This window comes from Triticum aestivum, chromosome 3D (genome assembly GCF_018294505.1).
Source record: "Triticum aestivum cultivar Chinese Spring chromosome 3D, IWGSC CS RefSeq v2.1, whole genome shotgun sequence".
NCBI lineage: Eukaryota > Viridiplantae > Streptophyta > Magnoliopsida > Poales > Poaceae > Triticum > Triticum aestivum.
The window spans coordinates 498,384,540-498,408,433 of NC_057802.1; the positions used below are offsets into that span (position 1 = coordinate 498,384,540).

At 42.9% G+C, this 23,894-nt stretch overlaps 1 protein-coding gene, 1 long non-coding RNA gene and 1 other non-coding gene across 5 annotated transcripts; all 3 read right to left on the minus strand.

Annotated features, from left to right (window-relative positions):
- Positions 1-1,106: 1,106 nt before the first annotated feature.
- Positions 1,107-3,195, minus strand: LOC123075071 (uncharacterized). Of its 3 annotated transcripts, none has more exons than XR_006436090.1 (4): positions 2,994-3,195; positions 2,502-2,741; positions 1,881-1,968; positions 1,107-1,513 (listed from the first exon to the last, which is right to left on the minus strand). It is a non-coding gene; the product is annotated as an uncharacterized lncRNA (long non-coding RNA). The 3 variants fall into 3 exon arrangements; XR_006436091.1 differs by having other exon boundaries at positions 2,545-2,741; positions 2,979-3,195; XR_006436092.1 differs by having other exon boundaries at positions 2,979-3,195.
- Positions 3,196-11,933: 8,738 nt separating this feature from the next.
- TRNAV-AAC (transfer RNA valine (anticodon AAC)) lies at positions 11,934-12,007 on the minus strand. Its single transcript has one exon. It is a non-coding gene; the product is annotated as a tRNA-Val (tRNA).
- Positions 12,008-12,029: 22 nt separating this feature from the next.
- LOC123075072 (amino acid permease 1) lies at positions 12,030-16,273 on the minus strand. Its single transcript, XM_044497754.1, has 5 exons — positions 16,135-16,273; positions 13,700-13,933; positions 13,522-13,615; positions 13,060-13,423; positions 12,030-12,951 (listed from the first exon to the last, which is right to left on the minus strand). Exons 1-5 carry the CDS (start codon positions 16,196-16,198, stop codon positions 12,301-12,303), a joined length of 1,407 nt encoding a protein of 468 aa, XP_044353689.1. The 5' UTR covers positions 16,199-16,273; the 3' UTR covers positions 12,030-12,300.
- Positions 16,274-23,894: the final 7,621 nt, after the last annotated feature.

The window sequence follows — 23,894 nt, forward strand, 5'->3', positions numbered from 1 at the left end:
ATATTGTTCGTGTGTGTCAAAGATATGTCCGTGACATTTTATAAAACTTTAACACGATATAAAACTTATTTCACATAGTTTAAAATTTTGATTCGTACAGTTCACAAATAATTTTTGTAACAATTTTTCAACTTTTATACGACTTAAAATAAATTTTTATGTGGTTTAAAAAAGAATGTTTTGAACAATTCACAAGTTGTTCAACGTGTATTTGAAAATGTTTAACATTTATTTTAAAACAATTCAAACATGTATTTGAAAATTTGTTTATGAAATGTAAAAATTGTTCCATGAATTTTGTAAATCTTTCGTACCATTCAAAAAAATGTTGCAAGTGTATTTAAAAATATTTGGCTTGTATTACAAAAATGTTCAAAACATGTATTTGAAAACATATTCCTCATGTATCTGAAAAATGTTTGACTTGTATAAGAAATCCATGTGTATTTTAAAATTTACAGTGCGTATCAAAAATAGAAGACATGTATTGAAAAAGAAGAGGCAAAGGAAAAGGACAAACGGTTATACAATTTCAAGAAAATGTTCAAGTAATTTATATCATTGTTTCGTATGATTAAAAAAATGTCCTACGTGTATTTTGAAATACTAGCACAAGGCCTGTGCGTTGCAACGGGGCATATAAATTTTAGTGGTTTGACATTATGTTATAGCACAAAAGACCATGCGTTACAGCGAATACAAAATAAATAAGCGTGTGGTTACAAACCTGAAAATTATTTTACCAATCAAACAACTTCTATTATTTGGTGGTTCAAATGAATGGTGTCAAATACACATCAACATTGTCAACTAATAGAATTTGCAAATAATGCCAGCTCAGTAGTCATGTGGCATGTTCCCAATTGCAACAGAGAAGATTCTATTTTAGCTTGTTACACGAAATTTACATTTTTTTCTAGAAGAAATATTGCCTATAAATAAATTAAATAATAATGATAAACTTTAGCACAATGCAATGGTTCATATTTTTTTAATTTAAGATGAAGGACATGAAAGAGAAAACGATGACCATACTAAGGCTACAGGAAAGGCATACAAAGCATATCATACAGTTATTATATAACACCACGCCTTTAGACATTTCCAAATATACAAAACATAAGGTACTGAATTCTTTTACATAGACTGATATGACTCAAAAATACAATGGTCAATGAGAGAAAAAAAAGGCACAGGATTTTCTTTTGTACATCAATGCCAACTAAAAATAATAAGAATTGTAATTAAAGAAAAGCGACAAAAAAACTGTTAAGAGCATTTGTCTTGCACTCTGACTCAATGTTTTGCTGGCACATTTCCTCATGAACAAATTTGCTTTACTAACCCTCCTATAAAACTTTCAGCTAGATGTCAGTGCCACCGAACTACCCGCTCAATTGTAGGCTCAACTCCAACCAGCTCCATTCTAGGAATAGATGGATTTGTAGTTTTCGACTCCTACTTCAAAAAAGTTTGTTGGGCCTCTACTTTGAGTGAGAACCATACAGTCATACTGCAAACACATAAAAAGTAACGGTTGAAGTAATGCAGAATAATATTCTCAAGTTTAATATACATAGGAAAATGAAAATATCATTATAACAAACAAGGAAAAAGGTTTATAAGTTCTATATTGATGCTCACAATGTCTCTATCCAGCTCAGAAAGTCATTTTACTTTTGAGAGCATCATCGATTTAATCTTTATTTTCTCAAGTGGATAACAATTCATCATTGTCACCAACTACACAATAGGAAATGTGAATAAAAAGACTGCAGTAAGAATTAAGGGAGAAGTCCAGGGAAGTTTAACCCCCACTCTCAAATGAGGGATCCATGTGCTTACTTTGCTTTCCATGTAGCTTCAAAATAATGTATTACCTGTTGTAGATTTTACTCGTTCTCACTGCCATTCTACTGGAAATTCCACAAGGAAAATATATGCCTTCTTCTTTCATAGTAGTGAACGCTGGGTAATGAAAACAGAACATGGTAAATTTACCTGAATATGTCCCACAAATATTTGTACGATGGATGTTAGTTTAACTCGAACCAATTGCACTAATAAAATAGAACACTTAGAAAGAAGGTAAAATCAGCCTCAGCAACAACGACTTTCACTAAGTAGAAGTCTCCACTAATTAGACTGAAATAGAGCCTAGTAAATTAATAGCCGATTGATATTTTTTGAGGTTTGGCGGCCATCTCTTTTTCTGTTCAGCTAGTACTATAACAAAATTCTGTAGATACCTTGGCAACAGTAGCGGAATCCTTAACACAAACCAGTAACCCAAGTACATGGTAGCTAAGAATATATAGGCGCTAACTTGGAGCAAGAGAACTCCTTTAGGTATTACCATTATTATTGTCAAGCACATCTACCAGAATCTTTTTTTAAGGGAGAAACATGACAGTAGCCAATTTATTTAGTTCTCATCAGTAAATAAAAACAGGTACTAAAATAGTTATCCAGGAAGGGTAGCTTCCTAGTTGTAATCATACCTAATTGTAGAACTTCGGGTACGATTTAGTGTGAAGGACGCACCTTCTGACCTCCTGACCTCCAGCCAGAACAATCAAATTGATCAACATATTGGATTGGCCTGCTTGGGACGTAGCTAGTAAGTCTAGCTATCTTGATTGGGACGTAGCTAGTAAGCCTCATGAAATCAATCCAGTGGCCTGCTTGGACGTAGCTAGTAAATCAATCTAGCCGAAAACGTCCCAAGCACCAGGAGGAATCTGCTACTTAGTAATAAAATCGATCAGCAAAGATGGTATATGTTCAGATCTTGGAGAAGTATGGACAAATAGTTTATAGATAATCAATTTGTAGATTTCCTAGCTTATGCAGAAATACAATACATCATCTATCCAGGACCGGGAAGCAACACTAAATTATGGCATGATATCATTCACTTCTTTTTGTTGCCAATGAATACTAAATTGACCACTTGCTACTAACAAAACTGAGATTACCAGAAGCAGGTCCACCTGATCTCACGGCGCTCGTTCTGCCGCCACCACGAAGGCAAGATTGATCCACCGCCTACAGGAATCCAAGGGAGAGGAGAGAAAGAGAGAATCGGTCGATGGATTCCGATCCGCCGTCCCGAACTCTACTTCCGCGCTCGCCCAACCTCGAGCGAGGTGGGTGCGCCGAGCGGGGCGGCTGCGAGCGCGACCGGCGGCACGCTGCGGCAGCGGGGGCGGGCAACGCGCGACGGCGGCGGGCGGCGCGCGGTGAGGCGGCGCGGGGCGGGGCGGGGCAGGAGGTGGCGGCTGCAGGGGTGGGCGGCGAGCGGCAGCGGAGGACAAGGCGGGGTGGGGCTGGAGGTCGAGATGGGATCGAGGAGGCAGGCCGTGCGGTGGTTGGGCTATTTTTTTTCCTTTCTCTCTCCAAACCGATTCGGGCTGACTTATGTTGAGGATTGCGGGTTGATTACTTAAAACTTCAGGGGCTTTTCTGCAAAATTGCTGACGACGTACGACCAGAGGAGGTTGGACGAAACGTAAGAGGGGAGAGGGAACCTTACGTTTCTTTTAGGTAGTAGAGATAGAGATAGATATTTAACATGTATTGTAAAAATGTTCAAAACATGTATTTGAAAATTGTTCAACTTGTGTCAAAAAAATGTTCCACATGTATACGAAAAATGTACAACATGTGGAACAGGTAGACATGTATTGAAAAAAGAAAGAGGAAACAAGAAAAGAAGAAGGAAAGGATCTTTATACAATGTAAAAGAATTTTCATGTAATTTTGAAAAAAATTGTATCATTCAAAAACATGTTTCGCATTTGAATATATTCAAGAAAGTGATCAAAACATGTATTTGAATAAAGTGTTCAACTTGTATCAAAAAATGTTCTACGTGTATTGAAAAAGCATACACATATTTAAAAAAGGAAAATAAGTAAGAAAGAAATAAAAAAACCAATGAAGCTCAAAGAATAGATAAACACATAGAAAACTGATGAAAACGTTAAAAACACATAATGAGTAAGAGAGAAAAAACAATGGAAACTAAAGAATATTGTAAAGAAAACACATAGAAGAAAAGAAAGAAAGAAAAAAGAAACAATGGAACTCAAAGAAAAGCGATGAAAATAGTAGAGAAATGCACAAAAAAGAAAGAAAGAAATGAAATGAAAACAATTGGATATGTTAAATAAAACATACATGAAGGAAAAAACATAAAAAACATTGAAAGCGAGGAAAATCGTAAAGAAAAACATGGAAAAGGGAAAAAAAGAAAAATAATGGAACCAGAAGTAAGCTGATAAAAATCGTAAAAACCATAGGAAAAGCAAGAAATAAAAAAATGTAAAGCAAAAGAAAATGATGAATGCGTTAAAGAAAGCACACAAAAAAAAGAAGGGGAAAACCCATGAAAACAGTAAAAAAACACATGAAAGAAAGAAATAAAAAATGGAAACCGATGAAAATTAGCAAAAACGCATAGAAAGAAAGAAAGGGAAAAACTAATGACAACCAGAGAAAACTAAAGTAAACATAGAAAAAGAAAGTAATAATATGAGAAAACAAGACCAGTCCTACGAGTAAACAACAAAGAAGAAGTAAACAACGTCGTACAATGACCAAATATGCGAGCGCAACCATGCAAATAAGAAACAGGCCAAACCAGTAACAACTCGACGGGAAAACACTTGAGCCGAGACTATCATAGGAAGCGGGCTCGCATTAGGCAAGAAATAGCTTTTGACACATCAGACGTTTCTTTCAAATTTCTTTGTTTCTTAACAAGGAAGCCAGATAAAAGGACTAAGTCCAAAATCTAGATGACTATCAGCTCGGCCAAGACAAAAATGCCACATTAAACCACTCAAGTTAGGGTTGTTTGGTCAGGAACATAAATCCAATGGACTATTTTTTCCTTTTCATGGAGGAATATCTATTTTGGGGTGTGTCATCATAAATAAAATGATTTTTTTATTGAAAATGGGGACCCTATTTATTAGTAAAATACAAAGGGATGCAAATGATGTTTTTGGTAAACATAAGCCATACAAGAGATCGAGAGGCGAAGTTGTCTTTTACAAATCATGGGATCCAAAGTTTGATTCCACCATTTGTGGACGACGCTTGCTAGGTCAAACTATCCATTCGTAATCTACTTTGGGTGTGGTAGTTTTTCACTCAACCGACAATCCCCTTCCCATTAAATAGCTTAAACGGAGTGTTACAAGCGACTTTTGTGAACTCCTATGATCAAGGATCAAAACAAAGCCCATACTAAAATACATAGCCGATCAAAAGCTCATCTTCTTCCGGGTGAACAATAAATTCAAATAAAATAGGAAAAACTGAAAATTTTGTACATCAAATATGACGAGGTTTTCTATCTGCGTGTTATGAAAATATGACACTTTTTTCTGCGAGAGGTTTTCTATGTACGTGTCTAGAGCTCCTCTCATGCTATATCGCCATGAAATTTAGCACACACCTTGAAAACATGTGCATATTTGGTTCCAAAATATTATATTTTATTTTTTTGCGTTCCACAGGAGCATATGCTCTTGTGCACCGAACATCAAAGCCCATACCATATTTAGTTTGGGCCATATTATGTGCGAGCGCTATATCTCGCATTAAGCGAGACGATAGGAGTTTCAGGCCAGCCCAGTAGCGACTTTAAGAGAAATGGAGATGAAAAACGGAGCTACCAGGACTCGATCCATGATGATAGCTAGCGCTGCTAACCAGTAAGCTAGCCTCGCCTTCGTGGAATCCTATAGGGCTCGACCTACTTAAGGGAATAGAGCCAGTTTTTCATAGGGTTTTCCGAGTTTTTTTCCCGGTTTTTCTTCGTTCTTGTCTCTATTTTCACCGGTTTCGTTATTTCCTTTCTTTTTCTTTGGTTTTATTTATTTCTTTTCATGGTTCATATTGGTTTTTTCTTTTCTTTTTTCTTTTTTCTTTGTTTTGCTCTGGTTTTATTTGTTTCTTTCTCGGGTTTCAATGCCTTTTTCTTTGTTTTCCTCTTGGTTTTTCATTGTTTTTCTATATGTATTTTTGTTATATATCTAACACACATTTAAAAAATATAAGTTTAACATTTTTTGAATTCATGGTCAACATGTTTTCTATACACATTTTTTAAACATTTTTCAAACCCATGATTACATTTTTCAAATACAAGGTTCACATTTGTGTTATGCATGGTCAACATTTTTTCTATACACAATTAATATTTTGGAAGATTTTCCAAGTATAAATAAATGTAAAAAATACAAGCAAAATAGCGAATCAGAAAACAGAAAAAAAAACAGAAAAAGCAACCTGTAGCCTCCCGCGCAGCTAGGCCGGCCCATCTTGAGCTCCCCGACACGAGGCTTCTCTCTGTCTCGCTCAGAGCGTGACAGGGGGCTCTCCATATTCGAGACCTCCTATAGTCCTATTCGGCGCTTTAAGCGCCGGTTGGGGCTACTGGCGCTCGCTAGCGACGCGTAGCAGCCCGGCCCAGTAACCTGCTCGAAAAGGAAACGTGAAGAGAAATAAATCAACCGTAATCGAAATTTAGGACCGCTGGGAATCAAACTCGGCACCGCAACATTGACAGCCTAACGCATTAACCACTAGACCAAATTACTTTTGTTGTGCTACTACAAGAAAACAATGTAGTTAACCTTTCGTTTAGTCAAACATTAACGTATACCCAATATAAATTATCTGAAAAAAGAAAACATAAATTTGAAAACAAGCTCATGGATTTTGAAAATTGTTCATCCATTAACAAAAGTTCACAAATTTGAAAAAAATGTTCATCAACTTTGAAAAAACGTTCATCAATTATGAAAAAAGTTCATCAATTTTGAAAAATAGTTCACAAATGTTATAAAAGTCCATTGATTTTGGAAATATGTTCATTAATTTTGAAAATAATTCATTGATTTGGAAAATGAGTTCATTAATTTTAGAAAAGTTCATTTTTAATAAAATCATCAAATTTAAAAAATCATCATTTTTTAAAATTTCACTTATTTTGAAAAGTTCATCGAATTTGAGAAAGTTCAAGCATTATAAAAAAGAAGGAAAAGTGAAGAAAAGCAAACAAAGATTAAAAAACAGAAAAAAAAGGAAAAACAAACTTAAAACCGGTCAACCAGGGGCATTCCGCGTTCTGGAAAACAATAAAACAAAGGAAAAGAAGTGAGAAATCACAAGCGCCATGTTGTCGGGTTCGATTCTTGACGAGCGCACCTTTCTTTTGCAGTTTACTAGAAAAAGGAAAAATAAATAAAATGGGTTGGCCCGACGCACGGGGTTTGTGCGGCTGTTTGTGAAAACAACTAAAACTGGCCCCATAGCTTCTTCCATGCATTCGCTGCGCCGGCCGAGCAATTACACTGAAAAAGGTGCTCAGTTCTATCTAGCTTGAATTTGAGAAAGTTCAAGCATTATAAAAAATAAGGAAAAAGTGAAGAAAAAGAAACAAAGATTTAAAAAAGAAAAAAGAAAAGGAAAAAACCAAACTAAAAACCGGTCAACCAGGGGCATTCCGTGTTCTGGAAAACAATAAAACAAAGGAAAAGAAGTGAGAAATCACAAGCACAACGTTGCCGGGTTTGATTCTTGACGAGCACACCTTCCTTTTGCAGTTTACCAAAAAAGGAAAAATAAATAAAATGGATCGGCCCAACGAGACGGGGTTTGTGCGCCTGTTTGTGAAAACAACTAAAACTGGCCCAAATTAGCTCAAAAAATATATAACTGGCCCCATAGCTTCTTCCCATGCATTCGCCGCGCCGGCCGAGCAATTACACTAAAAAAGTTGCTCAGTTCTATCTAGCTTGTTGGGTCGTGTTCAAAAAAAATCTGGGTCGTTGGGCCGAGATCAATGAGAAATTTGCGTCTCGTGAAATGGGCCCAAAACAAAGAAAAAAATAAGAAGAGTTAAATCTCATGAAATCAGTCAAAAGAAAGGGAAAACTAATGGCAACAAAAGAAAACTAAATAAAACACACACAAAAAAATGAAAATCGGTCCAGCGAGTAGACAACAAAGAAGTAAACACCACCGTACAGTGACTCACAGCGACTGAACCAGTGAGTGCGACCAGTCAAGGAAGAACCAAGCCGACCCAGTAACAACTTGATGGGACAACCCGTGAGGTGAGATTATCATAGGGCTCTGCTCACATTAGGCAACAAATAACTTTTGGCAGATCATATGTATCCTTAATTATTTTTTGTTTCTTAATGGGGAAGCCAGATGAAATGACTAAGCCCAAAATCTAGATGACTATCTACTCGACCAAGAAAAAAGGAGTAAAAGAACATGCCTTCGCCCGGGTTTGAGCCGGAGACCTCCTGTGTGTTAGACTGACGTGATAACCAACTACACCACAAAACCATCGATATCTCAAAGCAACGGAAATTTTACAAATATGAATGACCACCTTACCACAAGAAAATATATCAACAACAAGACAAGTTGATTGTTTTACACATCTACCGACCCAAGTACCCAACCATAGCTGCGGTACCTGCCAAAATACTATGACAATCAACACAAAGCCCATGCGAAAATCAATACTCACCTGCTTTCAAATAATCAATGCTCCAAAATCGAAAACTTTGAACTTTCTTAAAACTTTAAAAAAAATGTCTAGAGGTCCTCTGATGTCATATCGCCATGAAATTTTGCACACACCTAGAAAACCTATGCATATTCAGTTCACAAAAATTACCTTTTTTGCTTTTATTGGTGTTATTATTCATCCATGGGAGCAAATACTTGTGCACCAAAACGCCATCATCGAAGCTCTACCATATTTAGTTTGGGCCATATTATGCGGCAAATCCTATAGGACGCTCACTGCGTCGTAATGTCGACGCTTCGCATAGGGATATGCAAGTGAGCGATGCAGTGGGCCGGCCCATTATCTAGCGTTTGTATTTTTCAGTGCTGTTTTTTTCTTCCGGTTTTGGGAACCTTCTAGAAGGTTACTGAACTAGTTTTTCCGCGGGTTTTATCCCTTTTTTGGTTTTTCATTTTTGTTTCTTTGTTTTCTCAATTTTACTTTTCCTATTTGTTTTTCTCTTTTTCGGTTTTTTCTTTCTGTTTTTCCTTAAAGAAGTAAACACCACCGTACAATGACTCACAGCGACTGAACAAGTGAGTGCGACCAGTCAAGGAAGAATCAAGCCGACCCAGTAACAACTTGATGGGACAACCTGTGAGGTGAGATTATCATAGGACTCTGACTCACATTAGGCAACAAATAGCTTTTGGCGGATCATATGTATCCTTAATTATTTTCTGTTTTTTAATGGGGGAAGCCAGATGAAATGACTAAGCCCAAAATCTAGATGACTATCTACTGGACCAAGAAAAAAAATGCCACATTAAACCACTGAAGTTAGGGCTGTTTGGCATAAATCCAGTGGCATGTTTTTTTCCTTTTCATGGAGGAATCTTTATTTTGGGGTGTGTCATTATGAAATGCAAAGGGATAAAAATGATGTTTTTGATAGACATAAGCCATACAAGAGATTGAGAGGCAAAGCTGTCTTTTATAAATCATGTAATTCAAAGTTTGATTCCACCATTTGTGGATGACGCTTGCTAGGCGAAACTGCCCTTTCTTAATCTATCTTTGGGCATGGTCATTTTTTTTCAACGGAGCAACCCCCATTGCATTCAATTGCTCAAATGGAAATACATTGTTCACAGGCGTTCCACAATAGTGTATCATTATAGAATAGTAAAAGGACACTAATAGCCATACAGAAAGGATACTTAAGGGAAATAGGTCGGGGCGCTAACAGAAAACCTACCGCAAGAGAGCGACCTCGATACCTCTTGCTACTGGACTAAAACCTGTTACCACCGAACGAGTTAAGATAGGCTAACAACTAGCATAAAGGACCCGTTAAGTTCAAGAAAACATAAAACAACATCGGACATAACTGTTGCAATAGCAAAACAATATATCTCCCAAGCAACAACTGCACGCAGGCAAGTATCAACCAAGGCGCAACATACCAACATCGGCGATACTAGATCCCATCATCTTTGATAAACACGAAGTCTCGCTCATCAGCTGGCGAACGCCACCCTAAAGAATTTTCCTATATCCTTCCTTCAGCAGACTTGTCCAACATAATAGAAACAAACAACATTGAAGATAACCCCAACAAGAGACCACACGATATGATTCTCATCTTTGACAGACGCGTGTAGTGATTGGGTTATCTTTGTTTTCATTCTTCTCTAAGTGGGCCATGCTCTTTATCTTGCATTTCAGTGCTATATTATCGCTTGTACATGTTCCTTCATACTCTCTTTTCCTGGTTTCGTTTTCAACAATGAAAATGGGGCAAGGTCGGTGCCTTCTTCAACTATAAAAATATATCCATTCTTATGTTGAATTTCCAACTGTACCAGCAATGCCCCTCGTTATTCCTGTCCAGCTCCAAACAATCTGACGCAGCGAAGCTCCCAATCACAAGCGTTAAAAATATCCCAACCACACCGTAGTTCCCCATGTGCAAGATCCCAACACCAACGAATGATCATTTACATACCATCCGAGAGGACGATCCATCCCTTCATCCTTGAAACACAACGAAGAGCTCGCCCAACAACTTGCTTCTTCGAGACCATGTTCTGATTATCATTAGACCTAGTAACGAAAGCAAACGGGGAGAGCAAACTTTTATAATTCTGCTCATGAATGGCCATGCGCCAGGCCGACCAAATCATCCCAAGTGTTACAAGCGACTTTGTGAACACCTATGATCAAGAATCAACACGAAGTCAATATGAAAATCCATACTTGCCTGCTTTCAAATAATCAATGCTCCAAAATCAAAAAAATGAGCGTTTCTAAAAAAAAAATTGTCTAGAGGTCCTCAGATGTCATATCGCCATGTAATTTTGCACACCTCATATGTCATATTTGGTTCCAAAAAATTACACCTCAATATGAAAATCCATACTCGCCTGCTTTCAAATAATCAATGCTCCAAAATCAAAAAAATGAACGTTTCTCAAAAAAAATTGTCTAGAGGTCCTCAGATGTCATATCGCCATGTAATTTTGCACACCTCATATGTCATATTTGGTTCCAAAAAATTACACCTCAATATGAAAATCCATACTCGCCTGCTTTCAAATAATCAATGCTCCAAAATCAAAAAAATGAACGTTTCTCAAAAAAAAATTGTCTAGAGGTCCTCAGATGTCATATCGCCATGTAATTTTGCACACCTCATATGTCATATTTGGTTCCAAAAAATTACACCTCAATATGAAAATCCATACTCGCCTGCTTTCAAATAATCAATGCTCCAAAATCAAAAAAATGAACGTTTCTCAAAAAAAATTGTCTAGAGGTCCTCAGATGTCATATCGCCATGTAATTTTGCACACCTCATATGTCACATTTGGTTCCAAAAAATTACATTATTTGCCACTCCCTCCGTTCGGAATTACTCGTCCAAAAAATGAATGCATCTAGATGTATTTTAGTTGTAGATACATCCATTTTTATGACAAGTAATTCCGAACGGAGGGAGTACTTTGTTGATGTTACTCCACGGAAGCAAATGCGCACTGAAACACCATCATGAAAGCTCTACCGGGCCATATTATGCTACTGGCCCCAACGCTGCGTCAATTGCTTGGGCCGAAGCCACCTAACTGAAATGAGCCCAAAACAAAAGGTAAAAAAGAGAGGAAAATCTCATGAAGTCAGTCGAGAAAATAAAAGAGGAAAAACAATATGGCTTCGCACTGAAACACCATCATGAAAGCTCTACCGGGCCATATTATGCTACTGGGCCGAACGCTGCGTCAATTGGTTGGGCCGAAGCCACCTAACTGAAATGAGCCCAAAACAAAAGGGAAAAAAGAGAGGAAAATCTCATGAAGTCAGTCGAGAAAACAAAAGAGGAAAAACAATATGGCTTCGCCCGGGTTCGAACCGGAGACCTTCAGTGTGTTAGACTGACGTGATAACCAACTACACCACGAAACCCTTGATGTGAGAAAGCAACTCAGACTCTACAAATATGAATGATCTTCTTATACGACAATAAAATATCAATCACAAGACAAGTAGATTGTTTCACACTTCCACGGACCCAAGTACCCAACCATAGCTGCGGTACCCGTCGATGGTATATACCCTACACAAATATACCTACCACGACAATAACACGAGCAAGTAATCCCAGCAACCAGCTATACCAAGTCGGCTAGACAGAGCAAACACAAAGGAGAAAATGCATGCAGAAGCATCATCAGAGCAGCCACCTCCATATAGATTGATCACAGCTGTGTCTTGAACATGGTGACGTGCCGCAGGCGCTGGACGATGTCGGCCACGGAGCCGACGGCGGCGAGCAGCGACACGACGAGCGCGCCGACGTTGAGCGCCTGGAGCGCGACCCACTTGCCGCTGCCGCGCGGCACCTTTGCCTGCGTGATGTACATGGTGACGGGGAAGTAGACGGTGAGCGGAAAGAAGGCGGCGGCGCCGAGCAGGCCGAGGATGGCGTTGAAGAAGGGCAGCATCAGCGAGACCACCGTGGTGGCGACCACGAACGCCGTGCGCAGGACCAGCTTGGCCATGGTGAAGCGGAGCGCGCCCCGGCGGCCGGGCAGCCGCAGCGCGAGCTCCCGGTGGAAGAAGGCCGCGTCCGGGTACCGGGCCCGGAGCTTCTTCTCGTAGCACGCGAACACGGGCTGCACGTACACCTGGTAGGCGCCGACGAGGTGGACGACCACGGCGATGTTGGCCAGGTCCACGAGCCAGAAGGGCTCGTCGAAGCCGGTGAGGATGTTCCCCGGCGCGGCGTTGCCGAACGCCGCGTACCCGACGCACCCGAGCGAGACGTAGAAGGCCGTCGTCACGCCGATGCCGTACAAGCTCGCCCTCTTCATGGTCACGTTCTCTGACGGCGGCGCCTTCACCGTGTCCTGTAGAGCGCACGATCGAATTCACGCCATTGCAATCAGCATCACGAGCATGACTGCGCGCGATGATCTGCTCGTGTAATGCAATGTGCATGAGATTTGATCGATTACCTGGATCTCGATGAGGAGCATTGCGTAGGTGTAGGCGAATGCGATGTTGCCGAGGGCCTGCAGGAAGCTCCAGGTCCTGGTGGCCGCGGAGACGCCGCCGGGGCCGCCGATGTGGCTGCCGAAGATGGTGCCGTCGGCCCGGTGGTTGGACGCGAACTTGGCGGCGCTGAGGATGAGCGCGACGAAGGAGTAGGTGAAGGACATGACGGCGGCGACGACGGAGACGAAGGTGACCTTCTCCAGGCTGGGCAGCTGCGAGAGGACGACCTCGACGACGCCGAACATGACCAGGTACATGGTCCCTTCCTGGCTGCAGTCCGCGCCGTGGCCCTTGTAATGCCGGCAGTTGCTGCGCACCACGGACCTGCACTCTCAATGCCTTCGGTCAGTCCCATGACTAAGTAGTCCGAGGTCTGAACAAAATATTTACAAATCTTCAGAAGCAAAAGAGGATTAAATTACATGATGCCCGTGGCGGCCGTGATGGTGTAGCCCACGACGGCACCGCAGAGAATCGTGTACTGTGTAATGCCGCACACCACCACTTCTCTCGGCCCTGCATGTGCATGATCATGATTGTCAGAACTCAGACATGCATGATGCCAGGAGAAGTTAGTTTGAGGATTATATTTGTTGTTACCGAGGCAGGAGCGGACAGCGTCCATGTAGGTGTAGTTGCGCTTGCCGTGGACGGGGTCCGGCGAGCGGTAGCAGTCGGAGAGGAGGCAGGCGGTGAAGTAGGTGATGTAGGCGCAGCCGACGAGGGCGATGGGGCCGAGGACCCACCCCATCTGCGCCACGCTCCACGGCAGCGCCAGCACGCCGGACCCGATCACGGCCGTGATGGCGTGCGTCGTCGCCGTCCATACCGTCCCTGCCACATTTCATTCAGGTGGTCGGTCAGTGTCTGACGTGAGGCATGCACAACAACTTTGCAGTCTCTGAACTTTTTAAGGTACTATGAAAAGTAATAACATGATGATGAAATCTCTCAGTTAAGTCTTCCCAATGTGTATTACACTAGTGCTGAAATAGTAAATTGCAACTTGCAAGTAGACCTCCAACCGACGGGATCAGAAGAAATCACCATTTTCTCACAAGAATTTGCATTGCGACAATCATTAGTGACGAATAATCACACTCAGCAAAGCGAATCCAATTAGTCTGATAGACTACCGCCCATGCGCTGGACACCATTAACTAAAGCGTATCTACTGACCGAAGCTGCAAACTACTGTCAACTAGTCAACAGAAACACCGTATTCTAATCGACAGGTCCTAAAGCAGAAGAATCTCTATTGGGTTTGCTCTGGGCACCCAGCAAAGTAGCAGCTATTATACGCCTAAATCAATAACACGTGATATACTAACCCAATAACAGCAACTGTATAACAGCATGAGGAGACTCTTTTTTGCACAACGTAAGCATCCATCTGGAGAAAGAACCTTTTCTGGAAGATTCAAAGCATGCCTGATTGACGATGTGGATTATGATGTGGTGTCCATTATCCAACAGCACAAAGCACGCAAGACTTGGGACATAAGGTCCTTGCTTTCCGATTAAAAAACAGTGAAAGACGTAACTACAATAACAATTAGACTCAGCAAGTAATCACTAGTGTAATGACTACTCAATGGTGCCTTCTAAATTCTTCATCACATACCTATGACTAGACTCACAATCGCAAGTTACGCCCAAAATGAATACAGTTATTATACTCTGATGCAATGAAAGCTACGTATATGTCAGTACTAGGAGGATTCCTGACGAAGTGGAGGGAGCACAAGTTGAAGGTTCCCACTTCCCAGTCATCCATCCATCCATCCATCCATATTCCGTAGCAAAGCCATTTTTGGCCCACACTAAAAGAATCTCTATTAGACTACTAATGATTTGACAACGAGTAGTGTTCTCCACTCTTTGCGGGATTCTGATACTAAAACAGTTGTACGACAGTTATTTGGAACCAAAACAACAACTTTGCATGCCATGATCTCACTCACACACCACTAAGTTATTCTGTGTATAATTCTGGAGCACTATGGTGCTCATGCTGCATAAGAGTTGCAAGCCGAGGCCGCTTGCTTTGGGTAGTGCCTGCCGAGTCACCGGAATTTTGGATCTCGCAACAAGTTCTTTGCTGTAACGGAATGGGAACACATGGCATTTGGACCTAATTCCTGCATCGATACCCTGGTACCACCCGAGCTCCCATCATTTGGGGTGTCGTAAAAGGAGCGGTGCAGAGGCGTCACAGGATGTGCGTCGGGGGATGGCTGTTTTTCAGTTATACTAGCATTTGCAGGGTGTATGTATTTCATCCTGATGTCAGGGATGTTATCTGAATTGGAGTTGGACAAGTGATGTGGCAAAGGAAACGGGGAGGAGATGGAAGTGTTGGAAGTATTGTCAGGCCTGCATGCATGCAAACAAGACAGGCAAAAGCGACGGCTCTGGCTGGATCTTGGCTACGTTGTTGATCATAAGCAATTAGCAAAAAATTTGCTTTTCTTCTGCTACAATATTTTCCTCGGAGTTCCCAAGTCTTAACCAGGAACAACTTTTGTTTTCGTGAAAAAAGATGTGTGCTAATGTTCTAACACAATGGTTTGAGGAAGGAGCTGAATTTGTTTTCTCCATGATTATGACACTACCGAGCTTGCTTGCAGTGTCCCAATCTTGTTCTGAACTGCGCACATTCCAAAGCTACACGGGAAATTTGCCACTTCCAGTATCTACAGATTTGAGAATCAAATAGGCAAAGATTAGATGGGCCATTCGGAGTGGCAATTTGATCCTCGCCACCGCATCGCCTCCCTAAAACATCTGCAACCTACGTAGCTTCCTACCATTTCTCACGCACGGACCTGAAAACACTAGTACATCTGATCCGGTACACGGACCGACGGCGGCGAAACCCAATCCGGCCATGCCTCCTCGCCACAAGGACGAGCGGGTTTGCCGGTATCGCATCACGGCTCAGACGGGAGGCGTCATGCGAAGGAACCAACGAACTGAAATTGCGAACGACGGAGCTCTTGCAGGGGGGAGTCGGTGAGAGTCGTGTGCGCTACCTGTTCTTACGCGGCCGTCGTCGTCCACCTCCGGCGCCACCTCCGTCACCTTCTCCACGTCCATCTCTCTCTCTGTCTCTCTCTCCCTCTCCCCGCCTCTTCCTCCGCGCGGGCACCTCTGTCGGTCTCTCTCTCGGGAAATTTGATGGACTCTGTCGTAGCCGCGGGCGGCGGGTATATATAGGGCCGCCGGGCTTTGCACCTGACCGGCCTTCCACTGTACATTCATTCTTTTAATGCGGCGATCGGTCAATTACTCTGCCTCACGGAATCCCACGAATCCGGCCGTCCCATTCATCGTTTCCGGGATAAATTTCCGCCGCAGGTCAAAGCAGATCATCTATGGTAAGTGGCAGCCGCTTGCCAGCTTCGCCAAGGAAACGAGTGAATGCCGAGCTAAAATTTCGGGCAGACTGCTCTCCTGGCGGTGCCGTACGGTGTATCTGGACGCTGTTGGGGCGTATTTGGACGACGACGTGGAGCGCTGAACCGAGGTCCGAGAACGGAAAAACCATACTTAAGTAAGCGTAATCGCGGAAAGGAAACGTGAAACTGATTTGCTCATTTAACCACGTAAACTTTTGTGGAGTACGGTAGATTGTACCTCGTGTGATAAAAGCCGTAATTACTTCAAAAAAAGTCGTAATTAAGAAAAAGTACACGGGGAAAACTTATGTACGGTAGATTGTACCACGTCCAAGGAACGTTTGTACGGCGGTCAAACTATATTTCTAAATTTACTAACAAGGGTCCAATTTTCTTTCCCGAGCTCTCATATTAAGGTGCAAATATCATGTCCGAAATGTTTAGAAAGATTCTGAACAAACTATTGTATGTGGCTTTTCTTAATGAGCATGTGATTACTGGTTGAAATATAATTCATAACTAGCGCTAAAAATATTTTGCAGTCAAATTTTAAAGTCACATACTTTATTTTTACGAAAAAAACTCGAATCTATTACGAAGGTTCATAAAAGTACTCCCTCTGTAAACTAATATAAGAGCATTTATATCATTAAAATAGTGATCTAAACACTCTTATATTAATTTACGGAGGGAGTACCCCTGTCCGGAAATACTTGTCCGAAAAACGGATGTATCAAGTTAGTTCTAGATACATTCATTTTCATCAATTTCTATGATAAGTAATTCCGGACGGAGGGAGTACAAATCACCCCAAACATTAAAAAATAAATACACTGAGGACCCTACACCACCACTACCAGAACGAGTAGCCGACGCGCCGTTGTCGTCGCTCCCTTACCGGAGTCGGCTTGACCTTGTTGATGACAGTCTGAAAGTCTTTGTGCACGTGCCCCTAAGGATCAGCGCCCCAGAGCCACAATCATCACCGTTGAACCCTTGAATCGATCTAAAGCACCTGATACCAAATCTCGCCGGTATGCTACAGGACGAGAACCCTAACCTCACCACCCCAAGGAGAGGACATGAATCTACGACGGAGCTCTATCGACTCCACCCCGATGGACAAAGTCGACGAGGACCGAAGCCCAGAAGATCAGCTCAAAGATGAAGCACCGCCATCCGCAAGAACACCACCACTGCGAGTAAAAAAGCGTAACCTAAAATATGTGTCGGAGCCAAGGCACCAGGACCTCCCTCCCCGCCACCACCCACCTGAGCGGTAGGCAAGGGGAGATGGATTCACAGGCTCGAGGGCGAAGCTTGAATGGGATGTGTGTGCTAGCCAATACAGACCGTAGAGGGAAAGAAAACCCCAATGAAGGGTGTACATGCTAGGCACAATTTTCGTCCTACTAGAAACTGTCCGGAGAGTAAAAATTGTTCCGAAACATGACAGTTTGGGCTTTTAAAGAGGACTTCCATGTGTATACATTCTGAGACTGATGTCATCAAAATTTCCACCAATAAAGTTGTCGCCCCAGTTTTTCGTCGATGAACTGGGCAACTATCCTCTTCTGAATTAATGAAAAAAGACAAGTTTTTGCCTCTGTTTAAAAAAGGAGATACAGACAAACGACACAGAAAATAAAATAAAAATGACTTACATTTACATACTCCAACTTTAACTGAAATTCCTTGCAAGGATGTGGTGGTTGCTTTAATGAAAATCAACTAGAGGATTTAAAAAAGAACATAAAATCCTTCACAACCAACTTCCAACTTTTAACTATTTTCCTTGGAAGGAAGGGCAAGCTTTAACTCTGGAAGATTTGAGCTTCCAGAAAAAGGAGAGTTGCTTTTGGCTCATGGTATGGATGCTACTGGGCTTGGCAACCTACACATAGTAATATCGTGGATCCCTTGACGCCATCGATCGAAAGGGCTTCCGCCGGTATAGACGGGACATTCTTTGTGCTGACTGTTGAGATGGCCCGCAATTCACACAGAGCGGAAAAGAGATCACGTATCCATGGGTTCGCTGGACTGACACCATCCACGGCCGTTTTGGCGTCTGTTTTTGCTTCTGCTGGTGTTTCCGTCCGTAGCCGCGCGTGGAAATCGACTTTCTCCCCACGAATGGTCTCAACTCTCAAGATCAGTCGCTTCTGCAAGCACGCGTACAGATATGCTGCTGGAATCCCGAAACCACCAATCGATGTGTGCACGGCGTATGGCATCCGTTGGAGTGACGAATGCAGACGGCGGTGCGTGTGGGCATGAGCTGTGATGGATAAGCATTGGGTCGTCCCGTGCGTGAGGCGTTGAGGTAGGCAGCACGTAAGCAGAGCAACGCGCCACCGTGCCAGGATGTGTAGCTTGCCACCTCACGAATTTAGAGTGTGGTGCTGGTTCTGGTGCTGCTCAAAATGCTGCTACGTTCGGCGCTGTAGGGGCTCGTTCACGCAGTTGAGTTGGTTGGGCAGGAGAGTTCACGGGGGAGGTTGGGCTGAAACACCGAAACAATCAAGCACACGGTTGCAAACTTGCAGGCCAGACAAGGATTAAAAGCAATTTCTATTCCTTTATCTAAACAACTTTAGGGATCTAATAACTAACCAAAGTATATCTATAAGAGGTCGGGGCAATTGGTTAGTACTCCCTCCGTAAACTAATATAAGAGTGTTTAGATTACTACTTTAATGATCTAAACGCTCTTATATTAGTTTACAGAGGGAGTAAATGCTAAATCTAGCATTTTTCTAGCTCAAATACTACATAAATCAACGGCAATTGATATGGACCGGAGGGAGTAATGTTTGTGAGAGAGGATGTATGCAGGGAACTATATATTACTGTATAAGAGAAGCTCTCTCCGATAAGTATTTGGACTTCCCAACTATGGTTGGGCTTTGCTCGGAAAAGAAACTATGGTTGGGATCGACAAAAGCGATTGCTTTCAATATGTTATAGAGCGAGTATGCCAACGATTGAAGGGTTGGAGAGAGAAGACTCTGTCAATCCATGGAAATGAAATTTTATTTCAAGCCATGTAGCGCAGGCAATTTTCAACCTAAGCCATGTTGGTATAAAAACTACCAAAAGGAATTTCCAAATCAATCATATGTGAAATTTTAGGCTTGTGGTGGGGGGACGATGATGACAAAAAGAAGATACACTGGTTCACATGGTGGAAGATGTGTGTTCAATAGAAAAAAGAAGGGCATGAGATTTAGGAACCTTCACAGTTTAATCTTGATATGTTGGTAAAGCAGTGTTGTCGACTAAACCAGAACCCAGACTCTTTGTATGCACGTGTGTTGAGTGACAAATATTATCCGGATGAAAATATTCTGAAGGCCGGGCCAAAGAAAAGGGTCTTCATATACTTGGTAAAGCACTGTTTCTATTATTCATTCTTTTAAATAGTATGGCTATTGGTACTGGTTCTCATATCAAAATTTAGCAAGATCACTACCTGAACCCCTCCGCCCACGCCCATGGTCGGAAAGGGAAGGAGTGATGTCGGGGGTCCGTCAGGCCTAGTCCTGATCACTACCCCGAACCCCTCCGTCGGCTTCACTGCTGTCTCGGCGCGCCCTCCTCCTCTCCGCAGGCACGGCAAGGCCAAGGTGGGCGAGTTCGACGACTCGCCAATCGTCATCGACATGGAGGCAATGGTGGGGCGAGTTCTCTCCCCGTACCCAGCCAATCCCTCGGCCGTCGTCAACGAGCTCAAAGGACCCTGGCGGCTTCGGGGTGATGCCAGGGCCCAGATGGTCACGAGCATCGACAAACGCTTCGTGGTGGCGTTCACGGAGGAGGGTGATAGGCAGCATGTCCTGGCTGCTGTCCTTGGCACTTCCACAACGACGACGTCATCTTCGCCGATTTCGACGGCCAAGGCAACCCGGCGGAGGTCGACCTCAACTCCATCAGATTGTGGGCGCAAATCCACAAGCTGCCCTTTGTGTTGAAGACCGAGGAGATGGGGTGGACCTTCGGCAAGAAGCTCGGCACGGTCATCGCGGTGTCCCACCGGAACAAGATGATCCTTGACGAGCATCTCTGCATTCGCGTGGAGCATAAGGTGGACACGCCGCTGAAGAAGGAAGTTGGGTTCACTCCGGTCGGCAGCAAGGACGAGATCATGTTTGAGGTGAAATACGAGAAACTTCCAAATTTTTGTTTCTGTTGTGGCATCCTGGGCCACACTACGGAAAGATTCTGCAGCATGCCAAAGGAACTGCTCAAGCCAAACTTCTCCATCGACATGAAGGCGCCCCCGCACTAGAAGCGCTTCCTCAACTTCGGATGCACCGGGGCAAAGCTGCCGGACAGAGTCATTTCGGTGGTGTCCAAGGCTGTGCGCAGCCTTTCAGTGGCTGCGACAGGCTCGGGTCCTTCGTCGGATGCTGCGGAAAAGGTGGCGGGGGATGCGGGTACCCAGGAGGGGTTGCCGGCGCTCCCGGACCAGTTGGTGGCGAGCCAAGCTGATCATCTTCAACTTCATGTGCCTTGGGGGGCCTCCACGTCAACTTGGTAACCCCTGGGTCATGTCCTGCGGATGGAGATGGACACAAGAGGAATTTGGATGATCCTGTTAGGGCCTCTATGGCTCTGATCGAGGACCAGGCGAGTGATGTTGCTGTTGTTCCTATGCAGCAGCGACCTCAGGCGTGGGCTGGGGGTGCGCCTGCTGAGGTGCATGCACAGCCGGGGCACCAGCTGACCCTGGCTTCTTCTGCTGCTGTGGGCGTGCAGCTGCAGCGGCTTGAGGGCGAAGCTCAGGTCTAGGTGGCCATTGACAAGTATGGTCGTGACGATGGTGCTGAGGTCGGCGCCCAGCGGCAAGCCCTCACTTCTGCTGGAGTCCAACGGTGGAAAAGGCTTCACCGACAAGAACAAGACGAGAAGGTTATGCTGCAGGCCGCATGTGTTAAACATGCGGTCTTTGGCATCCCCACTCCACCGAACAGCGGCAACGATCTTTCCGGCCGCAAGGTGGCCTTTGCTGCAATGCTTGAGTGCACTGCTGGCAGCAAGAGGCGCTCACCTGATGAAGACAAGGACCTGGTTCTTAGCATGAATAGCTCCAGTACTGATAGCATAGAGTATAGGGGTGTTCTGGATATGAGTGTGACATGTAAAAGAGTGTGTGTTGAGAGAGTTGAATCTGTAGTAGGCATAGATGGCCCCACCGTTGATGTTACACAGGAGATAGATGAGGGAGAGGAGGAGGCTCAAAATAGGAGAGAGTCTATAGGCGATGGTAAGGAAATAGGGGATATAAGCAAGGAAGCTACCGGCCCTGGGGCTGCCGGTCCACTGACGGGCGCACTCGATGACGCCCGTCAGGAGCCATGAAAATGATGTGTTGGAACTGCCAAGGTTTGGGTCAGCCTTGGACAGTTCAAGAACTTGTGTGCCTTTCAAAGACACACCGAGCTAACGTTATCTTTCTTTCTAAAACAAGGAAAAATAAAGAGTATGTTGAGAGTTTGCGCTACCGCTTGGGTATGAAAAATATTTTTACTGTTTCTATAACAGGCAAAGGAGGTGGATTAGCGGTCTATTGGGATGACCTATACACTTTGGAGTTAAACAAATATGTGGAACATTTTATTGACATGTACTTTTCTAATGATGCTGGCACTAAGTGGAGATGCACTTTTATCTATGGGGAGCCAAAGGCGAGCCAAAGGTATGTTATTTGGGATTTGTTAAGGCGTATAAAACCTCTTGGGTCAGGTCCGTGATTTTAATGAGGCTATGTGGCAAAATGAGCATTTTTCTCGGATCAAACGGTCACCAAAACTTATGGCAAATTTTCGTGAGATCATGCCTGAATGTAATTTGTTTGATTTGGGTTTTCATAGAGTTCCTTGGACCTATAACAATAAGGAAACAAAAATGTGAAGGTGCGGCTGGACCGGGCGGTGGCGTGCCCTCAATGGTCATCTATCTTTCGTGACTGCAAGGTATCGCATATTATTAGCTCCAGGTCAGATCATTGCCCTCTTCTTATTGAATTGATGGGTGCTCCTCGCTCTGGCACATTTATTAAACATTTGAAATATGAAGCGTATTGGGAGAGGGAAGATGCGGAGTTGCAAGTTCAGATTGATTCGTGTTGGAATAAAAATGCCAGAGTCAATAATCTGGGAGATGTTGCTAATAATTTGGACAAGTTGATGAAGTCTCTTCATGGGTGGAGTAAGGTTCACATTGGATATTTGCCTAAAAAGCTTGAATCTGCTCGCAAAAGATTAAGTGTGTTATTTAGCAGAAGTGATCATAAAGCAATAGTAGAAAGGAAGAAAAATTTAAAGGAAATGGATGAGCTCCTGATAAAGGAAGAAATTATGTGGAAGCAGAGATCTTGTCTGAATAAAATGAAATGGGGAGATAGGAACACAAAAAAATTCATAGGAAGGCCACTTGGAGAGCGAAAAAATAATATTTCTGCCATCAAAAGAAATGATGGGTCTCTCTGTCAGGATATGGAGGAAATAAAAGGTATCACTAATGATTTTTTCAAGAATCTTTATTCTTGCGATTCTGTTGTTAATCCGTCTCATATCGTTTCTCTTGTGAAACCATTGGTGACTGATCAAATGAATGAGGATCTTTGTAAACTGTTTTCTGAGCAAAAAATCAGCAATGCCCTCTTCCAAATAGGGCCGTTAAAGGCTCCGGGGCCAGATGGGTTTCTTGCCAGGTTTTTTCAAAGAAATTGGGGTCTGCTTAAGGAGGATATTGTTCGTGCTATCCAGCAATTCTTTATATCTAGAACTATGCCTGATGGGATAAATGATACAACTATTTCTTATTCCTAAGGTGAAGAATCCTCAGTCGATAAAAGACTTCCGTCCAATCAGCCTTTGTAATGTGATTTACAAGATTATCTCCAAGTATCTAGTCAACAGACTAAGACCTCTGCTAGATGGTATGATTTCTCCTACCCAAAGTGCATTCATCCCTAGAAGATCAATATCTGATAATGCACTCATCGCTTTTGAATGTATGCAATGTTTAAATACATTAAAAGATAGCCGTGGTGAATTTTGTGCATATAAGTTGGATCTCGCTAAAGCGTATGACCGTGTGGATTGGAAATTCTTGGAAAGTATGCTTCAAGCGTATGGTTTTGCTCCAACTTGGATCAAGTGGATCATGTCTTGTGTTACCACTGTGAAGTTTGTTGTGCGTTTGAATGGCCAACTGTTAGAGCCTTTTCATCCTTCTCGTGGTCTCAGGCAAGGGGATCCACTATCACCATATTTATTCCTCTTTGTGGCTGAAGCGTTGTCATTCTTACTTAATGATGCTTTGGCAAGAGGGGCTATTCAAGAGTTCCGGCTAAACAGACATGCCCCAGGTATATCTCATCTCCT

What these genes read in the sequence shown, in the direction of transcription:
- LOC123075072 (XM_044497754.1), bottom strand. Translation starts at nt 16,198, where the DNA reads ATGGACGTGGAGAAGGTGACGGAGGTGGCGCCGGAGGTGGACGACGAC. An exon ending in ACGGCCGCCACGGGCATCAT is followed by an intron (nt 13,424 to 13,521) that starts GTAATTTAATCC and finishes TTGAGAGTGCAG; the next exon opens with GTCCGTGGTGCGCAGCAACT. An exon ending in TGCTCCTCATCGAGATCCAG is followed by an intron (nt 12,952 to 13,059) that starts GTAATCGATCAA and finishes TGCGCTCTACAG; the next exon opens with GACACGGTGAAGGCGCCGCC.